The following is a 16,431-nucleotide window of genomic DNA, read 5'->3' as shown; positions in this document are numbered from 1 at the left end:
GGGGACAATGCTTCTTGCTTTGCTGCTTCCAAGTTGTTTAAGGCTTTTGTAAAGGGCTTCTTTTTGCTCAAACGCCCAGTGAAAGATTATTCACCTTCCTGGGACTTAAAAGTAGTGCTTCAAAGTTTAATTCAACAACTTTTTGAACCTTCAGCAAAAACCGACTTGAAATTCCCGTATTGGAAAATAGTCTTCTTAGTTGCTATTTCGTCTGCTAAAAGGATTTCAGAACTCTAGGGTCTTTCATAAAAAGCTTTGTACTTTGCATTTCATAACTACAGGGATACTTTATGAACCAGTCCATCTTTCCTACCAAAAGTGGCTTCTTAATCAAATATAAATCAAAAGCATTCATTTATCAGTCTTATTTTCAAAATTCTCAAAGGAGAATGAATGCTTCATCTTTTAAATGTGCATAGGCAGCTATGTCTCTCTTTACATAGAACAAAAGATTTCGGAAAAAAAACAACCAGCTGTTTGTCTCTCTTTCACCTAGTTGGATGGGTTCTCCAATTTCTAAAGTTACATTGGCCAAATGGATAACAGCATTTCCTGGATATATTCCCAACAAGGTCTCTCCCTGCCAAACTCATCTACTCTCTAAGGCTCATTCAACCAGATTCATGGCCACCTCATCTGCTTTCTGATCTAGATCTATTCCATTGATGATATTTTGATATTTGTGCAGCATCCACCTGATCTAGTGCCCATACTTTTGTCACTCAAAAAATGGATGTAATTTCCAGCAGTAAAGCTGCCTTCGGTTCAGCAGTTCTCTGGAATATCCTTCCATGAAGGCCACTACATAGCTGGTGACTCTGTTCCATAAGTTGATGAAGAATGAAAAAGGAGACATCAGATGTTAAATGTTATGCATTCACCATAACTAGGCATCTGTGTTGTCTGTTTTCATTCTTCCTCAAACCCCCTCCCTCCTCCTCCCTTCCTGTCATCTTCTGGAGTGACCCGATGGATTTTTTTTGGAACCTGTTGTTACAAGTTTGAGCCCTGGTTTTATTTCTTTTCTTTTTCTTCTTCTATTTAAGGACCTTTAAGGCAGCAAACTCGGTCTGCGGTATTGGAGGTGGAGTAAGACATTATGGGTAGAAGAAGGAGCTCAAGAGTTGGATCCGATGTCTGTAGAATGCTGCTGAGTCAGAGCAGTCACTTACCTGTAACTTGAGCAAGGAATGGACAACACAGACGCCTATTTATGGTGGGTTGAAGTAGACAAACTCCTATTAAGATCAGTACACCTTTTTACATACAGTTGTTCTACATAGGAATGCATCAAAACAGTCACTTAGAATGCATATGCTTTCAATTGTTTAGAAATTAAACAAAATAATGAGATAAAAGCTTGATTGTAAGCCATATTGATGAACACAATTGTGGATGTAGTTTGTTCTGAGTTTAAGGGAGGTTGCAGTTACTTGCATAGGATGGATATGTAATGAACATTTTTTGAAGGATAGTTTGCACAGGCCAGATACGATGCATTTTGGCATTCCATTCCAAAGTTTGAGCCTTTAGTAAGTATTTCCCTATCTCTATCCAGGTTGTCCTTTGGGAAGGGGTGATGAAGATTTAGAATGTCTTGATCTGCTTGCATGGGTATACCATGGTAAAAGGATGAAGTGATAATAAGGTAACAAGTTTGAAATAATAACTAAGCAAGTAAGCATGACAAGAAATTGATGGTAAAAAAAAAAGTTGTCTAATGTAACTGAGTAAGCATGCCATAGGGGCATGTTTCTTTTGGTGCCCAAAAGTACAGGTCATGAGTTTTGTTACAAAAGGAAGAACATCTGTCCAGATTCGAGTGGCTTAAGGATAGGCCTTCAAAAATAAATATGGGGATCAAGGTAGCTCTGGTTAATATTTGAATTACTTGTATATTTTTTTTTTTTTAAATCGGTTCCTTACTGTTTCTGAAAGGTATGAAATGCTCAAAAATGTTCTTAAATACCTGTAGTTAATGAAAAATTTCATTATTTTAGAAAGAAAAGTCATTGACTTGTGCTTAGCTTGCATCTGATGGGGCTGCACTGTAAACTGTAATTTTTGGTAATTTTTCAATCTTTTGTTTTTTGCCATTAGGTGATAGATATTATGAGACTGAATGCTGATCAAGTATTTGAGAGGGATTGTAAGCTTTCTGAACTGGAAGATCATACTGAGGCCCTACTGGCTGGAGCATCTCAGTTTGAATTTAAAGTTGCCAAATTAAAGAAAAAATCCAAGGTAAGTAATTATAAAACAAATGAATGAGTGACTGTTTATTTCCTCAATGCAGAATATAGTTTAATCTCATTCAGTTTCTTCCCTTCATTGTATACTTGAGACAGTAGATGCTGAAGTTCTGCACTCAAGTACTGAGCGTATTGGCAGTGATATGGATGGTGTATGCAGTGGCTTGACCTTTATATGATAGTACAAATTAGTGAAGCTTATGTATATGTAAGTGTTTCTCTATCAAGAGACAGCTCCCGGTGTACTCTCCAGCCTACCTGATGACCCTGGGCATCTTGAGGCAATGCTATAGCTGCCTCATGTACACAGACAACCCTCTCCTCCTATCACCAGATACTAACACCTGTGAGAGATGCACTTATACAGCCAATCTAGAGGCAAAGCTCTCTCCAACCAAGACTGGAACAGGCAGTCAAGAGGAGAAGGTAACAACTCGCAACACCCCACTCACAACACCTAGACCAACTAAACCATCACCTCCAAAATCCACACATAGAAACACCAGGACATATATGGAGGCTCTGATTAAAAATCTAAATTTGCCTAGGCAACAGAGACCTCCAAAGCAGGCACACAAGCAACCTCCGCCTACCAACACACCCCAAACAACAGATAGCCCACAACCACAGCTCATAAGGCAAAACAACATACCCAACACACTTGTGATAGGTGACTCTATAGTCAGGCACACCCATGCCCCACTAACCAGGCTGGACAAAGAGAAGGTTACTGTCAGCTGCTTATCAGGTGCCAGAATCTGACACATAACGCATGCACTCAGGTCTCTACAAGGCAAGTACAAATATGACTCTGTCATAGTCCATGTTGGTGTAAATGACCTGAGATGTACCTCCCTGGACTACATGAAAAGAGACATGGAAGAGCTCTCCGATCTTGTAACCCAGGCAGGTATGACCCTAGCCTTGAGTAGCATCCTACCTTCACCAAAAATGATACCACAGTACAAGAATAAGATGATCAACTTTAACAATTGGCTAAGCTTCTGGTGTCATTCAAAGGGGATCCAGTATCTGTCTGTCTGGGATGACATGCTTGACAGGCCATGATGCTTCACCAGAGATGGCTTGCACCTGTCACCCCTGGGATTCAGAATATTGGCCAAGATTCTTGCCGCCCCTATAGTGCCTTTTAGGCAAGGCTGAATAAACAAACCCACCGCCATAAGAACTACAGGAAACAAAAAACTGAGGGCAATGTTATTCAACGCTAGGAGTCTATACCTCAGAATGCACTCACTTGAGGCACTCCTCAAAACGGAGAACATCAACATCTGTGCAGTGACTGAGACCTGGTTCAAGGCTCCCAAGAGCACCCCAGCATTACCAGGCTATAACTCCTACCACACATTTCAGCCACAAAACCTGACCGAAACACAAAGGGCGGAAGCGTGTCCATATTCATCAAGTACATCCACACCTCCAGGCTACTTGCAAAATACAATGCCTCTGAAATCATGCAAGTGCAACTAACCTAGGGCAAAAATGCATTCCAAATTGTAGCTTGTTATCGATCCCCCACCATGACCCAGGACGCTCACTCCTCGTTCCTGGGGACACTGGAAAAAATGAGGGTCCAACCAAACACCATAATAATGGGTGATTTCAACTACCCAAACATTAACTGGGAAAACTACCCTTGTACTAATCCCTTAGCTCAACGATTCCTTGTGTTCATAAACTCTTAATGCCCTGGATCAACTTGTCAATGCCCCCACCAAGGGCAGTAATATTCTGGACCTGGTCATTACCAGCACGGGTGACCGGTGCTCAATGCCCGAGAAATTCCTCACTGGTTAGATCAGACCATAAACTAATCACCCTAGATATCCACATCCCGATCTATCCCCACACAAGGAAACCATCTTAAAAAATTTTTCAAAAGCAAACTTCATGCTTCTTAAAAGTGGGGTGACTAACTTCGCGACACCCCTGCAGATGAACACAGTCAATGCAGTCACAATTGCTGAATCCTGCACAAACACACACTACAAGCACCTGCATGACTGCATGGATCATGCGATCCATAACAAAACCAAGATGCTATCCTCCAAAAAAAGGAAGCCAATCTGGTGGTCCCCTGCCATTAACAGACTCTATAACAGAAGGAAGAAACTGTTGCAAAATAGAGTAAAAACCCAGGTATGGAGGAACTCACTGACGAGCCTCAGTAAGAAACTAGGATCTCTCATAAAATCCTCCAAAGCTAATTTTGAAAGAAAAATTGCCACAGATTCCAAAGACCAACCACAAGGCATTCTTTAGTAACTATGTCAAGAATCTCCATGGCAACACCATGATCTGCACCGAGCTACAACTGAACGGCACAAAATCTGCAGAGCCAACTGATATTGCCAATATATTGGCAGATGGGTTCAGTGCAAACTTTACTCCCCCCTCAGCCCCCAGAGGGCCCATAACTATACCAGATGGTTGTAGAGTACCGGCAATCACAAACACACAGGTAAAAATGGCACTCTCTAAAGCTAAAAACACAGCATTCATGGGACCAGACAACATTCCAGGCTGTGTCCTACACGAATTCCAAAATGAACTAGCCCCCCACCTAAAATTCATGTTCAACCACAGCCTCACCACAGGCTGTATGCCCACAGAATGGCACATAGCAACAGTTATCCCTCTCCACAAAGGAGGAACAACCACAGGCCCCAGGAACTATAGACATATTAGCCTGAGAAGCCTGGTCTGCAAAGCCGTGGTGTGTATCATCATGGAACTCAACAAAAGATATAGGTAAACTCCAAACTCTGGATGCTACCCAGTTCGGATTTGTAAAAGGTAGGTCATGTCTCCTAAACCTGGTAGACTTCTTTGAAAGAGTTACAAAGGCCATAGATGAGGGCAAGGTAGTCCACAAAGCCTACACTATCCCTCATTCAGGAATCTTTGATAAACTCACCAACCTTAACATAAACCCTTACATCATGAGATGGGTGGCCAGCTGGCTCATGGACAGAACCCACACGGTAAGAGTTGCTGACTCCAGATCAGACTCCAGACCAGTGACAAGTGGAGTACCCCAGGGTTCAGTTCTGGGACCCCCTCCTGTCCGGTATATACTTTTCTGAAGTGCAAGCGAACACCAAGGGTCTTTGTCTAACCAAGTTCGTAGATGACTGCAAACTGGGTGCCATTATCAATTGCCCTGCCGATGTAGACATCCTGCCTCATTGAGACTGACACCTGGTGTCAAAATCATGGCCTCAAACTTAATGCCAAAAAGTGCATTGTTATCCCCTTTGGCAAAAACATGGTACCCATGAATTACTAGATAGGGGAAAGTTCACTTAACACAAAGTGTGATACGAGACCTTGTGACCCAAGTGGATAGTAACGTCTCCTTTGACAGCCTCATTGCCACAGTGATCAGAAAATCTTTCTACGTGGCCCACTTAATCACAAAAGGGTTTGCATCTAGAAATGAGGAAGTCATTGTTCACCTCTACTCATCACTTATCAGACCCCTCATTGAGTACAATGCCCCATTTGGGATGTACCTCACAAGAGAACTACAACAACTTGAGAGGTCCCAAAAGTACCTCAACAAGAGGATCACTGGCTTCAAACAATTGTCCTATGCCGACCGGCTCAAGAATCCCAAACTCTACTCCATCACATACCGCTTACTCCAAGGAGACCTCTGTCTGACATACAAAGCTATGTCAAACCTTGGACATACACCACTTGAAGAAATCCCAATCTCCCCAAGCTACATGCTCTTGGGATCTAAACCTCACCACAACAATAAATAGGACATGCTGGAGGGATAGATTCATGTCCCAGAGACTTCCCATCATACCTCTCAACCTGGAAACATCAAAAATCTGGACAAAGCCCATGAAAAATAGGTACAAATCTGTACGCTGATTAACATCTAATTTGCATCCATAATTATGTAACCCCACCCACTCCAACGGAATTGTGGGATACCAACTTTCAAATGCAAACTGAAGAACAGACAACCATAAAATGTTACCAGAATCCCCTGCAGCAATTCCAGTGTCCCATTACCTGGCTTTCTCGCCCCATTTACCATAAACACTAATGTGTGCATACTGCTTTACTTCTACAATGATTATTTGGATTTTATTTTTACATTTTGCAACACATCAATACACAAACACAGACATCCGATAAACAAAGCAATACTGTCTCACAATGAAAATAGACTTGGCATTAAAACTTCTCTGCCCGTGAAACTCACATTCATTGAAACAGCATTGGAACCCACACCACATCCAAAGAAAATGCAGCATCTGGTCAGTAGTGGATAAAGATTACCTTTGGGCTGTTTTCAAATCATTGGCAACTTGCACACAAAACAAGAAACATACAGGTGTTCTTTTCTTTGATGCACCTTCCTGACTTTATTAAGTTATATTCCTTGTATAATACAGCACACTTGTTGGAGCACATTTTAAATATATTGTTTGAATGAACATTTTTCCAGTAAGCTATACTGTAGGCAATTAAAAAAAATGCATGAACCAATAATTACAAAACTGCCCAGTTCAGAAGATTTCCATCATAAAAGTCTACTTCCACATCCAAACTATAAACAGAATGACAGTAGTGTAAGCCATAGGCATCTTGCACAGCTTCTCGCACTTATTGGGACACATTTTAAACATTGGTTGTATAATTCTGGAAAGTTGATAGAATAAAATGTTGTGTTATCACCATGCATGTCACTGGCAAGTCTTGAACCCAGAACTGTATACAATACAGTCAGTGCAACATACCACTATGCTAAATCAGCAGTTTGAAAAATAGGAAGACTGAAACTTAAAGGCTATCATTTAATGAATTCTGTTCTCACTTCTCACCATACCTCTCAACTTCTTAGCACAAAAAAACTGGACAAACAACAAAGCCAATAATGGGGGAATACAACTTCAGTTCTCACTTCAAACTCACCGTAGCTGTGAACTGTTAGCACAAAAGATTTGGACAAACAACAAAGCCAGTAACGGGGGAATACAAATTCTGTTCTCACTTTTCACCATAGCTCTCAACTCTTAGCACAAAAAAATCTGGACAAAGCTCAGAAATGGTGGTGGCTAGGGACTTTAGGCTCTTTTTGAGACTAAATACCTCTAGCCACCAGGTGTATTACATTGGGGGCATTTTCATACACACACACACACACACACACACACACACACACACACACACACACCTTAAAAGTTTTAAAACATAAAATACTACAACTATTTCAAGATAATAAAAGACTGACAATATTAACAGCCATAATGTCAGCACAACAGACAGCACCTCCAATATTAACAAAGACACTGGTCAGAGTTCCTTAACGACAGCACAACAGAAAACACCTCCACTATTAACAATGACACTGGTCAGAGTTCCTTAATTGCAGCACAACAGACAGCACCTCCAATATTAACAAGGACACTGGTCAGAGTTCCTTAATGGCAACACAACAGACAGCACCTCCAATATTAACAAGGACACTGGTCAGAGTTCCTTAATGGCATACCTGGATTCCACATCTGAGAATTGCTTAACAGCAAATAACATTTTTGGTAACTTTAAATTAAAAGTTGCAATGTTGCATTCAGACAGAGAAAAGACACATAGCATAGATGACACTTTTAACAGCAGAAACAAATATCTGGATTAAAAAACACTTATTTAAAACCCAAAAGGAGCATGTAATATGAAATATATGTGCTCAAATAACAAGAAGATGCTCCAACTTTACATGTACAGTTCAAGAGTGAGGGTGCTTGCCAGAAGCAGCAATTGTTATGAAAGTGACAGTGAGATAAAACATAAATCATACAGATTTCTTCATTAAGTAAATTAGGAAGAAAAGAATTACAGGAAACTAATATTTTTCTTAAAGACTTACTTGAGGATGGAAGAACTCCTGAAATGTCAGAGATTCAAACCAAGGATACAGAACAAAACCAAAAGTATTTGCTTCATGTTGTAACCATTGCACAGTGTGTAAAGACAAAACAAGCATAGTGTCTCCGTTTATGTCCTGCATTAGTGTCTTCCGCTTGGAATTAATGCCTGCCAGAAAATGAGCACAGTGTGTCCGTTTACATTAATGCCTGCCATTGCTTTTCTCTTCTCCCACATGAGTGCTGCTGCCTGTATCTTGCCATTTACCCATTCCCGCCACTCACAGCCAGTCGGAAATGATGACGTGAGCTCCTTGAGCTCAGTTCCTACTGGCTGGTAGCCCTGATGGAGCTGACATCATCGCGCACGCAACATAATTTAAAAAAATAAAAATACAAAGCATAAAAATCGGAAATGAAGGGGTGCCACTCGGGAATCGTAGCACCCCTTCATTTGGACCCCAAAACTCAGTAAAAACCGAGTAAATTGGTATGGTTGGGAGGTATGCTTCCCATGCTCTGGAACAAGATTCCCATCCACATCAAGCAGAGCTCATTAGCACTTTTCAAGAAAAACCTTGATAAGTGGATGGGTGATAGGAAATTCATCCCTGGGATTATTTCTGGGGCACTTCTCAGTAGAGGGGCAGGAATTTAACAATACATGGGTGGCGAAAACCAATACACTGTTGGCTAGGCTTGCTTTGGCCCTCTGGCTGATAGCCTAGTACCTACCTACCAATGATGTAGACATCTCAGATTGAAAATGAACTGAAAACCTGTGAATACAGGGTTGCCATTGGATTCGTGTAGCCATTGTAAAATACTGCTTAATAGGTGAATACTAGGCCAATTGCCCTGAAGGGCCATTTTAAGCCTAGCCAATAACCTGAGGTTAGAATCAAACTCTGTATCTTGTCTATGAGGGAAAAACCTTGACCATTATGCCAAACCCACCCATCTATTTCTGTGTGATTTTAGTGTGATCAGCTTGATCAAGAGCAGAGTATCTCTGCGACAAAGTGGCTTCAGAGTTACGATCAAGGTACTTGAGGGATGGTAGGGGAAGGGTTTGAGTAGTTATTAGCCTTTTCTCCTATTTTGGTAGAGTAATGAGTTTGTGTTTGCCACTGGAAGGTTAATTACCCAGTAGTAGTTGCAGGTCTTGGGACAGTACAGGAAAAAAAAGTTAAGACATAGGCTTCCACTGGAAGAGTAAGGAAGAAGAATGAATTCATGAATATATGAGAAATGATTTGTGGGTGTGAGAGCACCATAAAACCTTGAGATTACAAGTAACTTGGCAAATGTTATGTCAAAAATAACATTATTTTTGGGATTTAAAATAAGATTGTAATGGTGGAGCTTTTCTCCCCTGGCCTGCATTGAAAATGGGCAATTTCTGATCCAGTTGGACTTTCCCAGTAAACAAATATCAAATAAATAAAATAAATAAATAATTGTTTTTGCTCAGAATGATGACAACAGTCTGAGTTGGGTTAGAATTGCCTAGTGGTGGGTCTTTTTTTTTTTTTTTTTTTTTTTTTACGAACTATGGCATACCGCTCAACCTCTTATAGCAAGAAATTTGGACAAAGCCATAAATAAAAGTGGGACAAAGGCCCAAAATAGTGACAATTTTTAAACATTATGTTTATAAACTTAGAAAGTTGATAATGTAACAGATTTTGCATAAGCATGACTTTTCTGAAGGGTATGAAGTCAAACTCATATGTCTGTCATTATTTTCAAACTTCACTCTAATGATTTGCCTCTAGTTTGCCAGAAAACCACAATTTTATGAAAAAACGACCAAAAATATGAGGCAAAAATCTAGGCCTTCTGCAAAAATCTTTTCAGTTAAGAGGTATGGACTATTATCCATAAATTTTCTCTCTAAAGTGAAACCTGAATAAGTGCCTATTGTACTATGTATTGGTTGTAATAATGTATTTCTTTCTCTTGTGGTAGTTACTCATTAATCTTTGTATATTTGGTAAGTGAAGGAAACAGTTTATTTTTGTAGGTGTAATAGTATTTTCCCAGTCCCAGTAACATCCTGTAGATCACTTAGCTATTTGATTCATTCATGGAGCAGATATTTAACTGTCTCAGGGACCAATATTTATTTGCTTTTTTCTTTTCTTTTTGCTTTAATCCTTTATCAGGACAAAACTGAAGAGGAAGGGTTCCAGTCTTTCCTTTTTACAGTGTGGGCTACTCTCACAACTGATGCATGTCTGCATGGGCTGGGGGGGTATCATTGACAAACTGCTTTGAAAATGTTCTTAAATTCTTTCACATGGCTGGAATTTTTACTTACTTGCTGAATGAGATGATAGTTAAGATCTAGCTATAGTAGGTGTTCAGTTATTGGATGCATTTAATTCTGACTGGTAGATTTTCACGCTTCAATATGTAATATTATGGGACAGCCCGCTGGAAAACAAGCAAGTGTTTAACATTTAGGGGAATACATTAGCATAATGCAGCAGGACATAGTTGCAAGAGGCTACTAGTCCTAGAGGGAGACTTTGTATATTTTGACTGACAGGGCTGTACTTCATAATTCTGTCAGGCATTTTTGGGAGACCAGGCCCCTGGTTTGAGTGGGGTCTGACTATGACAATGAGTTTCTTACAGACGTACCACATTGCTTCACATATTTTTGTATCTGTGTATCTAGTAGTGTTTTCAGCATGGCACAGTTGATTGCTATCATGTCGAATCATACTTCTCAAGCTGTCCAGATTTTCGCAGAATGTCCAGATATTTCCTCTTATTTTTGGTCTGTTCCTCATAAAATGTGTGGTCTTCTGACAATTCATTGAAAACTGAGGTCACTAAATAATGTTAAATACTGACAGACATTTGAATTTTAGAATTTATATCCTTCAGAAAGTATATAAAAATCTAAAATCTGTCATTCTAGCAACTTTCTAAGATTATAGGAGCAATATTTAAATATTTAAAATCTGTCCCTATTTTTGAGCCTTTGGCCCCAGTTTTATTCTGTCTTTGTCCAGCTTTCTTGCAATGAGAGGTTGAAAGCTATGTCTCTTATATATGTATATATATATATATATATATATATATATGTGTGTGTGTATGTATGTATATATATATATATATATATATATATATATATATATATATATATATATATATATATATATATATAGGGAACCAATGTATACTTGGTAATATTTTGTATATTGCTAATTATGTATTTGCAGGAGGCTTTAATAATGCTTAAGTACTGCAACGTGTCGTATACCTTTCAAAAACCAAAAGATGGGCTGGCGCATCCCCTTTTATTATTTTGTTTTTTTGAGTACCTACAGTGGAACCAGAATAACTATACAGTAACACAATAACAGTGATCTGCTGTTTTAAGAAAGTGTTTTAATAATGCAGGGCCTTGAAGAATCTTATTTTGAGGACATGATGCCTTGCTCTTCAGTGGTTTATGAGTCTAGTACCACACTGCCTCTATCAAGGGTAAGAGATAATAATTTTTCCTTTGTTCAGTTTGATTTGTCTGGAATATTGTTTCACTGCTGTTTAACAAGTTTTGTGTATGTTCATTTCTGTTTATTTAAAGGGTATTTAACAGCACTGGCATAGATTTGCCTGTGGGATCACTAGAAATGAAGGTTTTGCCTTTGCTGCTTCTTGAAAATTGTATTGTTGAGGCTTGCTTCTGTGTAAACTGTCTTCTGTGATTCTGAATATATCTGCATTTTAGTTCCCACTTAAGTGTGTATGCATTTTCATCAAATCACATTACTTTCCTATACTTGTGCCTTTTAGCCCTTAGCTGACCATTATGCCAATCAACAAGAAAATAAATAAATAAAATCACATCAGCTAGCAAGTTCCCCAGAGTTAAAGCTTTTGTATTATAACATCTTGTGTGTGGAAAATGGAATATGAGCCTTTACATCTGTGTAACTGTACATGTTTATAAACTTCTCAGAGTGTTTTGGTCAGGAAATTCATTATTTTAATGAGTTGCTGAGAAGCTAAAACCAGTTTAGTGATGTATAAAGGAAAGCACTGGCACTGTCTATGAAATACAAATCAGGAAGTTGGCTGTTCAAATTATAGTTTTATTGTGGGGGGTAAAGCAGGGACCTCAACTGAAGATCTGGGATTCTAGGAATCTTGGCTTCTTTGCACCTGGTTTGAGGTACTGCAGATACTGTGTGTATTGTTTGGAAACTTACCAAGGAAAGCCAAGTGGGATATCTTTTTGTTTTTTTTTTATATAAATAAAGCTTTGTTTTATATACTTCAACCTCCAGTGGTTTTATAAGACACTTTTGGAGAATGCAGGCAGTTTGGCCTGGAACTTGATAATACATCCTCCCTCCCAATTTTTCTGCTGCAAAATGCATGATCTGTTTGAACTAACATTTACCTAAAGATAAAAACAAAAACGCCACCACCTCCAGGCACAAATAAATCCGGTCCAGTCAAGATTGTAAAGAGTTTTAATCCACTCAAAAAAGATCCACGAGTGTGTGCAAAACACGCAACCAAGTAACAGCAATCAATAACGCTTAGCAAAAAAACGTTTTCGTCTTTAACTTCATCAGTAATCACATCCATTTTGAGAAACTCATAACTTATATACAAGCCTTAAAATTCAAAATATCCAATCAAAGTTAGTGATTTAAAAAGCAATTAGTGTTTAAAAACAAATACATGAATTACACAATTTTAATTGATACATTTAAAACCTTAAATCATTTCTTATGTCCAACTGTTCAGTACACTCTTTTTGTAATTTGATTCCTTTGAGTAGAGATAAAATTGATGAATATACACTGCTTGTTAAAATGAATAAAATCAATACTAGTTATATATTCTATATCCTTTGTAATCTAGTACATTGCGCCATCTAGTGACTTGAATTGATATCACAGGCTTTTTCTTTTTTTTTTTTTTTTTTTCAAAACAGGTTTATTGTTTTAACATATAAGAGAAATATCATAACAATTTTATACAAGTAATTAAAAATAGGTATTATTATAATATTCAACAAAACAACTAAAGTATTTACAAAGACATCCACTACAATCAGATCAATTAATTAAACTAAAATACCATGCTATTGAAATTAAATTTTTTTTAACAAATTTTGTAAATTATCCCATACAATAAAATAAGATGTTTTTCTATTTGTTCTAGTCCTAATTGTGTTTATTTCCATATGGCACACTATATTCATAACATTTTAAATTCATTGAACAAAGGAGGTGTATCTGAAATCCAATTTCTAGTTATTATTTTCCTAGCCACTGCTAGAATAGACCATAACAAGGGAAGCTTAACCTTTTAACACTTTGAGGTACAGGTGTGTTGAATAATATAAGAGATTTAGAAATAATGAAATTATCTGTAAAAGAGCCTGCAAAAATTCATTAATTGACTTCCAGTATTCTTTCAATTTTATACAGTCATAAAACATATGAGCCCAGTCAGCATTAATTTCTACATTACATCTCTTACATAGATTATCTTTATTATTTATTTTATTCATCATCAAAGGTGTATAAAAGATCTATGTAAAATGTCCATGTATAAAGTCTCCAGACAATGGAAGACATAGTTCTATAAGCAGATTCCAATATATATTGTTTATCTTGTTGATTTGGTGGGTCCCCATTAATAGAAGTGAAATAATTCCAGTATGAATCTACACTGTAAAAAGTTTCTTGTCTGATAACTTTATGTATGTATGAAAGTTTACCTTTATCAGAAACTTTATGTTGTAAATTTAATATCAAGTAATCAATCAGTGTTGGAATAGATTCTTTAACAGTTATAGACATTAAATCTATTTTATTAATGAGATGTTGTCTAAAGGTCTGAACCTCTAACCAGCAAGTTTCTCTTAGATCAAATTCTTGTTTTAAGAAATCTAGATTTTTAACTTTATTATCAGATATCAACTGATACCTGTACTTTAGATCATTATCTATAGCTAAATGAGTTCCTTCAGAAGTAGATGACAAAAGCATACCCTGAGTATACATTATAGGAAATACAATAAAATTCCATTCCCTATACTTAGGGTGCATGAATATAAAGTTACGATAACTAATAATAATATTTAATGGGTAACAAATCATATGTTTAGGTGTAATAGGTGAAGTACAAAATTCCTTTAGTAACCATAACATGGAGTTATTTACAATCATATTTTTATGTGTTAAGGAGATTTTCATGAAGTGCATACTAATTAGCTCCCAATAATCTTTCCATTTTGTGACATATGACTGATCTATTAATAAAGTAATAACTTTTACAATAGAAGAGATAGTATATAAATTAAAGTCTGGAAAAGAAATACCCCTTGAGACCAGCTATTAGTATGTTTCTTTAATGCAATCCTAGGTCTATTAGGTGCCCATAAGAAATTTAACATTAGTGTGTTCAGTTTCTTGATAATTATTTTTGTAGGTGGAAGTATTATTGATTGTATTAAGTATAAAATCTTGGGGAATATTATCATTTTAATAATTGTAAGTCTCTCCTCCATAGTAAAAAACATATTATTCCAGGTATTAAAAAGATTTTGTATATTAAGAAAACAGGTATTATAATTATTATATATAATAGATTTAATATCTTTAGATAGTATTGTACCTAAATAAGTTATCTGACCTGAATTGGGTACATATTTAGTAAAATCACTAATGAGAATATTTTTTCGTGTATATATAGGTAGTATTTTAGTTTTTTCTTCATTGAATATTAGACCAGAAATACTTTTAAAATTCATCATGTTATCAAATAGAGACTGTATAGAAGAATTAGATCCTGCTGATGTAATTAGAACATCATCTGCAAAAAGTTGAATTTTGGATGTTGTATTTTCATCTATTTCAAAACCCTCTATGTCAGTACTGTTTCTGATCAAATTAGCCCAAGGCTCCATTACTAAAGTGAATAATAGTGGAGAAAGTGGACATCCTTGTTTTGTACCTTTAAGAATGGGTATTTTTTGTGAAACATATGTTCCTACCTTAATATAAGCCAACGTTCCTTTGTATAAATGTTCAATTAGATTTACAAATGTATCTGAGAAGTTTGTGCACTTCATTAAGGTAAACAGATAGTCCCAACTTACTGAATCAGATGCTGAACTTATATCAAGACTAATAAGTGTTAAATCTTTCTTTTTCCTATTTGCAAAATCTATTAATGTTAAAGTTCTTCTTATATTATCAAAAGTATTTCTATTTACAATGAAGCCTGTCTGATCTATATCTATAATGCCGGGAATGATTGTCTTCAATCTATCAGCAAAGATACTCATAAACATTTTATAATCAACATTAAGTAATGAGATGGGCCGATATGAAGAACATCTAGTTGGATCTTTATTAGGTTTTAAAATTGGCGAAATAAATGTATATTGCCAAGATGGGGGGGTTATTAACTCAGTTTGGGCCAAAATAAAAACCTTCTGTATTAATGAATATGTATTTTTAGAAAGGATTTTATATATCTCTGGTATAATACCATCATTACCCGGTGCTTTGTTTGATTTAAGCTTATTTATTTGTGTAATAACTTCTGTATATGAAATACTCTTGTCCAATAGTTTAATCTGTTGTTTATTAAGCTTTTTATTCATATTTGTGGGTATAAACTCCTTTATTTTATCTTTAGGTTCCATGTTAATATTATTATGGTTAATTTTGTGAAAGTGATTTCTAAATTCATCTAGTATTTCTGGTATACTAGAAACATTCTTCTTTTTCCTTAGAGAAAAGATTTCTTTGATATGGTTTTGTTTATTCAACCTTTTTGTTTTATTTTTAAGTCTATGTAAGTATTTGGGGCTTATTGAATAAGACAAAAATGTGTATTTCTCTAAAGTTATTTTAACTTTATGAGTTAAAATTTCTTTGTATTTCTCATTTAGTTTGTTTATTTCTTCAATAACTTTCTTGTCCATAATATTTTCTTTATTATTATGTTTATAAGAGTCTAATTTACTTTGAATATCTAACAATTCCTTATCCCAAGATTTCCTTTTATTATTATACCATCTGATACTTTGTCCATATAGATATGATTTTAAGGCATCCCAAACATAAACAATGGAGACTTCAGGAGTATTATTTATGTCTAAAAATGTTTTACTTCTGAAAGTATATATTCATTATAGTCTTTTAGTTGAGTTAAGTATGCTGGTATCCTTTTGATCTGAACATTGAGTATTTTTATCATGAATTCAAAACAATTGAATT

The 16,431-nt window shown here is 36.5% G+C and overlaps 1 protein-coding gene across 7 annotated transcripts in view; it reads left to right on the top strand.

Annotated features, from left to right (window-relative positions):
* The window catches only part of PARP4 (poly(ADP-ribose) polymerase family member 4), a 2,883,551-nt gene that overhangs the window by 2,348,436 nt on the left and 518,684 nt on the right, over window positions 1–16,431 (top strand). For 6 of the 7 annotated variants that reach the window (XM_044073295.1, XM_044073293.1, XM_044073296.1 and 3 more), the window contains one exon: window positions 2,101–2,244. The exons of the other annotated variant lie outside the window; for it this stretch is intronic. In XM_044073295.1, the coding sequence (XP_043929230.1) occupies window positions 2,101–2,244 (144 nt within the window). The remainder of the gene's footprint in view (window positions 1–2,100; window positions 2,245–16,431) is intronic. 7 annotated transcript variants of the gene reach the window in all.

This window comes from Protopterus annectens, chromosome 5.part1 (assembly GCF_019279795.1).
Source record: "Protopterus annectens isolate FY-2018-M chromosome 5.part1, PAN1.0, whole genome shotgun sequence".
NCBI classification, from domain to species: domain Eukaryota; kingdom Metazoa; phylum Chordata; order Ceratodontiformes; family Protopteridae; genus Protopterus; species Protopterus annectens.
This window is presented reverse-complemented; position numbering and strand designations above follow the sequence as displayed.